We start from the raw sequence: 7,758 nt of genomic DNA on the forward strand, positions 1-7,758 counted from the left end.
CGCCAGATGTGACAGTACGAAGGCTGGAGGAGAAACCATTGGAGGCAACGAAGTGGAGATGGTGAGAGAGACAGCAATCGAACCAGGCAAGTCCAGATAATAATAATAAAATAATAATCCTTGCATTTGATATAGTGCTTTTCACATCTTCTCGACGTCTCAAAGTGCTTCACAGAATATGCTGTAAAGTGAACTGACTGTATATTTCTGGGCGAAACGCGGCAGTGAATTGCGCACAGCAGTGTCCCACAAACAGTCATGGATTGAAAATGATGAATTTATTATTGTTTTGTTTTGGAGGGATTATTATTAGGCGTGTGGAGTTATTAGGCAGATTATTAGGCAGATCCGTGAAGGTTGAAGCGGAGAGGCGGTGGATGAGGATGGAGTGGTCGACAGTGTCGAAGGCGGCAGAGAGGTCGAGGAGGACAAGGAGGCAGAGGGAGCCCTGATCACAGATGGTGAAAGAGCAGAGAGGGATTCGGGATTAGAGCGAGTTGCTTTTACATGAAAGGTGCTGTGTAATTATTAATTGTGCCTCACAAGGTCTGTTTGCTCAGTTCCATAGTCTGCTCCATTACCAAGAATAGTTGATGTTTGTGTCCTTTAGCGTAGTATTAGAGCACTCAACTTGCAAGTGAGAGGGGAGTGGGGGCGGAGCTGGGGCTGGGGGAAGAGCTGGGGGAAGGAGCTGGGGAGTGTGAAAGAGGCTGGGGGAGAAAGGGAGGGATCACGTCTCCCAGCTTTTATCAGCATGTGTCTCATATCATCAACCAACCTACATCAGATGCACAGTGGAGCGGTTGTGAGGGGGTCGGGGGGAGGAAGTCACTTGTCGTAGAAATCTACATGGGCACCGGACTCGAACTGGTCCCTCACAAGGATGTCCACTAGTTTTCGGGCAGAATCCTGGGGGTCAGGACATTGCCCTCCGCATACAGAGATTTCGCGGCCTCCCGCACCTCAGGGTCACCCGTCTCTGTCCGGGCCTGGAGGAACATATCCGTGTCCAGAGGTCCTGCAGAGGCCAGGAGGGAAGCAGAGAGTAACTACATAGACTCAAGGAACCACACACCACACAATAGGAAAATTCACTCCCCCACTGGAGCTCTTTCCTCTAATCCCATTCCCTGCTCTCTCCCATTCGTGTTTGTGCTGGTGCTCGCTCCCCCACTGGAGCTCTGTACTCACTCTAACCCCCCTCCCAATTGTGATGTGTGGAGAGTTACCTGGAGCATAGCTGAGGACCCTGAGGTCTGGCTGTTCTGCCGCCAGCACGTGACACATCATTTCCCTGGCGGCCTTGCCCATGCAGTACAGAGACCAGGATTTGAAGGGTTTGATGGCACACAGGGAACTGATGTTGACCACAGTACGGGTCAGTCCTGCCTTCTGCGGGAATGCCCGCAGCACCCCTGCGGACAGACACATGAAGGACGTGACGTTGAGGCTGAAATAGTCCGTGATCTCAGCCGGGCTGGTGAAATCCACAACGAACTTGGAGACGTCTCCCAGTGAGCCTGCGGGACCAGAGACACAATGAGAGTGACTGACGGATGTATTCCACCGAGTGTGCAGGCAAACACAGCAGCCATTAGGAACACAGCTAGGTTTTGTAAATAGCCGTGAGATAAAGGAGCAATATATCAACAACAACTTGCATTTATATAGTGTTCCTCACATAGGATAGCGTCCCAGAGTGCTTAAAAGTGACAGAGACTAAAGTTGAGCGATTAGAAGCGAGAAGAGGAAACATTTCTTCACATAGAGGATGGTGTGAGTGTTGAATGCATGGCCCCAGAAAGCTGGAGGCCCCGCAGCCACATCTGCCATGGGGAGGGAGGGGTGGAGGTGGGGGAAAGACATGAACTCCACAACTTCCTGATGTGCAGGTGAGAGGGTGCGTGCCTGAGCAGGGCCAGAACACAAGTATGACAGTGAGGCTGCACTTGTTTGTCAAAGTATGCACACGCTGGAAGAATTATTGTCGAGTTCTGTAGCTCTACGGTTAGAGAATTCGCTTTGATTGTTTGATTCCCGACAGGGCAAAAAGGTTGGGCACGTTTCTTTACCCACAAGCCTCTGTTTACCTAGCAGTAACTAGAAACCCGGTTGTTAGTCGATTGGCAGATCGCTTGTTAGAATCTACACTGTTTGTATACTGCTAGAATCATAATAGATGTTGTGAATGGGTTAACTTTTAGGTTAAGTGTGGGGGACAACTGGACTGACAGTCATGGGATAGGACATATCTGGTTTTCTCTGTTTTTGAAAGAATAACGGACAGGGGTAGGGGGGTCACCTCTTATCAGTAAATGACAACAAGCCACAGAGGTAATGGTCCAAGGTACCAGTCGACACAGGATCTCGACTGAGAAATAAGATTCTGACAAGGCTGCCAACCGACAGAAGGCAACCCTCAAGAATAGCAATTAATGAGCAAGTTGCTTAAACTAGAGGACCTTGGTACCATCCCAGGACACTGATAAGTAATAACCAGTCACTTAAAAGGAATGTACTAATGATCCCACACCACAAGATAATGAGCACCAGATACAGTCCTAAACTGATCAATCCTCTATCTCAGACAATTAGATCAGATAACAGGGGTCTTAAGGACAATGTGTATGAGGGCTGAGGCACGCGAACCCAACATGATTTCGACCGGGTGATCTACTAATGTCCGCACCATGATTGGATGAACATTGGTATAAGAGTTCCGTTAACTTTGTGAAACGGGGCCGTCCCGGGTCGCGGGGACAAGGATACGGGAGATGGGGCCATCCCGGGCTGCGGAGACAAGGGTACGGAGATGGAAGACTGAGAGCTAGAAACACTAAGACTGAGGATATCAGATGGAACATTGAAAGCTGTAAGCAAGAAGACTGAAAGCATGAAGAATCAAGCTTGTGTATTGTAAAGACACAGTGTTGAACTCTTGAACTCGAGATATCTACGGTGGTATTATTCTGTTATAAGATCTGTTGATTGTACCGGTCTTTGGTCTGACCCATCGGGATATTAGGGAATAACGAACGAATAAAAATAAAACAGTCTGATATCTGGTTAAAGGAATTAGCATTATTTTCCTTACAGATTTGGCTGATTTTATTTTCTTGCACGCTTTTCCAGGGGTAATAATTCCTTCAAAAAAATAATAATTTGGTCAGTCAATCCATGACTGTTTGTGGGACACTGCTATGCGCAATTGGCTATCGCCTACTTAAACAACTGCCTCTATTTCATCTTGGCACATGGATTCTCCTCCCGCCCCCGTCCGATCACCTGCGGGGTATCCCAGGGTTCCATCTTTGGCCCTCTTCCTTTCCTTATCTATACGCTCCCTCTGGGTGATGCCATCCAGACACGGGGTAAACCTCCACATGTATGCGGATGACACATAAAGCTACTTTGCCTCCTCCAGTACCAACTCCAACTCCGCTCAACTGACAACGGTCGTTCTGCTCGTTCGGGGAGGGGAAGGGAGTGACTAATGGCATGGTCGAAGAGGAGGGGTTTGAGGCGGGACTTGAAGGAGGCTAAGGAGGGGGTGAGGCGGAGTGACTGGGGGATGAAATTCCAGAGGTTGGGGGCAGAGTGGCTGAAGGCTCTCCTGTCAATGGTGGGGCGGGTGGGTCAGGGGATGTGGAGCAGGCCAGAGCCGGCTGAGTGGAGGGAGCGGGTGGGTTGGTAGGGGGTAGGAGGTCGCAGAGGTAGGGTGGGGCGAGGCCATGGAGGGCTTTGTGGGTGAGGACCAGGATCTTGAACTGGATCCTCTGAAGGATAGGGAGCCAATGGAGTCGGGTGAGAGTGGGGGAGATGGGTCACAGAGTTTGGTGCGGGAGAGGACACGAGCTGCAGAGTTCTGGATTATCTGCAGCCTATGGAGGGAGGAGTTGGGAAGGCTGACAAGCAGGGCATTTGCATAGTCGAGCCTGGAGGTGATGAAGGCATGAGCAAGAGTTTCAGCGGCCTGAGGGGTGAGGTAGTGGCGGAGTCGGGCAATGTTACGAAGGTGAGGGAATGCAGAGCGAGTCATGGCTTGGATGTGGGGAAGAAAAGACAGTTGAGGGTCGAACAAGACACCGAGGTTCCTGACTGGCGGTGAGTTGAAGTGTGCAACCATGGAGGTTGATGCTGTCAGAGCCTGAGGTGCTGAGGCGCTGGCGCGAGCCCATCAGGAGGGCCTCAGTCTTGTTCACATTCAACTGTAGGAAATTTGCTCTCATCCAGGACTTGATGTCCGACAGGCAGTTAAATGCTGAGATGCTACCCTGCATGCAGGGCACTATGTAAGTGCAAATTGTTCTTGTTGCCGTGTTTTGCCTACATAATATACAGTTAATTCACTTTAAGTATATTCTGTGAAATCTTTGAGACAACAACAAAATTACATTTATAGAGCACCTTTCACGTCGGGAGGACGTCCCAAAGCACTGACATCTTGAAGACTTAATAAGGTGCTATATCAAATGCAAGGATTAATATTTTGCTATTGCATCAGAATAAGCTTTACAATTGATACAACTCTTTCACATCAGCAGTATATTTCAGCGTGCTGCACAGGATTCATTGTAAAGTGTGCTGACTGTGTATTTTGCAGGCCAGCACAGCAGCTAATTTGTAAAGGCAGCGTCCCACAAATAGTCATGGAGTGAGTGACCGATTTTATCTGGGGGATTGTTGGCCAGGACACCAGGAGAGAGAAATTCACTTCTCCTTTCCCAACAGATCCGCGGGATCTTTAACGTCTACCTGAACAGGCGCAGACGGGATCTTGGTTTAACTTTCATCCCTTTGTTCCGACATCCTCAACCTCCCTGGCCTGTCCCTAAGACATACTGAACCTGTACGTAACCTAGGTGTCAGGTTACCTAGGGTAACCTGTCCTTTCTGCCCACACCCAGTCCCTGACCAGAACAACAACAACAATAAAGTTACATTTGTAGAGCACCTTTCACATCGGGAGCACATCCCACTTTCCTCCACCTCCATCACATTGCCCGTCTCCGACCGTAACTCATACCCTACGCAGCCTAAACAATCATATACGCTTTCATCACCTCCTGCCTCGACTGTTCCACTGTCCTTCCCGTTGGTCTCTCAAGCTCCACTATTCATCAAATCGAACTGATTCAGAACTCTGCTGCCCCTATTCTCACCCACACTAAACTGGTATCCCCATTACACCAGTCCTCGCCAGGCTCCACAAGCTCCCAATCACTGAATGGATCTACTTCAAGATCCTCTCACTCATCTACAAATCCTTTCATACCCTGACACCTCCCTACCTCTCCGACCTGACTACTCCCCACTTCACCACCCGCTGCCTCCACTTGACCAGCTCTCGCCTCCTGTTTGTCCCTCATCCTCTCTGCTCCACCATCAGCGACTGTGCTTTCAGCCACACTTCAGCCTCTCACCTCTCCTTCCTGTCTTTTAGGTTGCGCTTAAAAACCTGACTCTTTGACTGGCTTAAGATTCACCGCCTCCTCCCCCCACCCCCCCGGCTCGGTGTCAGGCTCTGCCACTGTCAAACATTGCTCGACCCCACCCCACGTGAAGGGCGCCATGTAAATGCAAATTGCTGTTGTCGTTCACCTCCACCAATGCAGCACTCTCCCTCCCCAACCCCACGTCCCCAGCACAGCTGGAACGTCAGCCTGGACGCTGGGACCTTTGACCGTGCCTTCAGCTCCCCTCTCGACTCTCTACCCCCTCCTCGCTCCCTTCCCTCCCCTCCCCCTGACCATTTCCCGCCCCCCCACCCAATGCTCGGGTCCCGACCCAACCGTCCAGCGCCTTGGGGCGTCCTCCCGACGTGAAAGGCGCTCTGTAAATGGAATCCTGTTGTTGTTGTTGCTGCTGTTGTTGTCGGGCGCTCAGTCCAGTCACTACACTCAACGGAACGTCTCCGGAAGTAGGTTTGGGTACACTTTAGCACAGGAGGCTGTGGGTTTAAGGACATAGGGACAGGATGGAGGCCTGCGTCCCCGCTCTGGGGGGGTTGTCCATGAAGCAGTGCAGAGACGCAGACAAACCTCTCACCTGCATTGTTGAGGAGCAGCAGCCTCCGGGGACGGTGCTGCGGGAGCGCAGCCAGTGCGGCCCCCACTCCCTGCCCGGTGCTGAGGTCAGCGGGGACCAGGAGAACACGCAGCGATGGCTGTGAGGCGAGCACAGCCCTCCTCACCTCCTCCAGCCTCTCCCCAGACCTGGCCACCAGCACCAGACTGGAGGCCCCTGTGAGGCTGGGGGCGAGCTGCAGCGCCAGCTCCTTGCCCAAACCCCGAGAAGCCCCTGTGATCACACACAGGCACTCCCTGAACACGGTCTCTCTCTCTGCCATCACTGCTGCTGCTGCTGCTGCTCAGATCCCTCTCTCACTGACACACACACACTTCACAGCTGTGCTGTGACCGGATACATTGCTCAGAGGATAGACTATGTAAATTTTAAGGGCTGGGACTGAGAGAGATCACACCTCCCTCCCTCCCTCTTTCCCTCCCGATAATGCTGTAAACCGTAATGTCATCCTTGATTTGCATTTGATTACAGTTTGATTTTTTTCCTTTACAGGGGGTGATAATCCCTTCCCCTCAAAATAATAATAATAATAATAATAATCCGCGCATTTGATATAGCGCTTTTCACGTCGGGAGGACGTCCCAAAGCGCTTCGCAGTAAAGCGAATTGACTGTATATTTGTGGGCGAACGCGGCAGCCAATTGCGCACAGCAATGTCCCACAAACAGTTGTAGATTGAAAATGACCAATTTATTATTGTTTTGGGTTTTGGAGGGATTATTATTAGGCTCTGTGTGGAGTAAGGAAACTTGCCCAAGGTTTCGCCCTCTGCCTGGAACTGAACTCAGGTCTCTCACTTGCAAAGCGAGTGCTCTAACCACTGAGCTACAGGACTCAATAATAATAAACTCGGTTGTTTGTGGGGCACTGCTGTGCGCAACTGGATGCCGCCTTTCGCCCACAAAATACACAGTCACTCCGCTTTACAGTATATTCAGTGAAGGGCTTTGAAATGTCTCAAACACGTGATAAGGTGCGATATCAAATACAAGGATTATTATTATTACAGTGCATTACACCTTGCTGTCACCTCTCAAAGCACTTCGGAGGATTTATAATAAGAATAATAACAATAAATGTCATTTGTATTACGCCATTCAAGTCGGGAATACGTCCCATTAATAATAATAGTATAACAATAATAATCCTTGCATTTGATATAGCACCTATGTCATCAAGATGTCTCAAAACATTTCACGGGATATGCTGTAAAGGGAAGTGATTGTGTGTATTTTGTGGGTGAAACCTGGCAGCTAATTGCACACAGCAGTGTCCCACACACAATTGTGGATTGAGTGACTTTTTTTTGGAGGGATTATTGCTCCTAGAAAGTGATCCCCCAACTGGGTTCCTACTTACTCCTAGATAAACAGGTGTGTGGAGTAAGGACATTTGCCTAAGATTCATCCTGGGTTTTCAAACCCGGGTCCGCTCGCTTGTGAGACGAGCACACTAACCACTACGCTGCAGAAGTGACTGTGTATTCTGTGGGCAAAAAGCGTCAGATGTTAAACCAAGCTACCAATCTGTACCTGCTGAAGTGGATGTTAAAGATCCGGTGGCTCTATTGGAAAAGAGAAAGGAGTTTCCTGGCCAACAATCCCCCAGATATAATCGCTCGCTCACTTGATAGCTGTTTGCCAGGATATTGCCGTGGGCAAATGGGACGCT

General features: G+C 50.0%; 1 protein-coding gene across 1 annotated transcript; it reads right to left on the minus strand.

The window, feature by feature from the left end:
• Nucleotides 1-409: 409 nt before the first annotated feature.
• On the minus strand, nt 410-6,355 carry LOC103188528 (sepiapterin reductase). The gene is given in 4 exon segments (XM_007908563.2): nt 410-920; nt 923-1,018; nt 1,230-1,520; nt 6,049-6,355. Coding segments are annotated over 4 exon segments (780 nt in total). The 5' UTR covers nt 6,350-6,355; the 3' UTR covers nt 410-828.
• Between the last annotated feature and the right edge of the window lie 1,403 nt (nt 6,356-7,758).

This window comes from Callorhinchus milii, unplaced genomic scaffold (assembly GCF_018977255.1).
Source record: "Callorhinchus milii isolate IMCB2004 unplaced genomic scaffold, IMCB_Cmil_1.0 Scaffold1, whole genome shotgun sequence".
NCBI classification, from domain to species: domain Eukaryota; kingdom Metazoa; phylum Chordata; class Chondrichthyes; order Chimaeriformes; family Callorhinchidae; genus Callorhinchus; species Callorhinchus milii.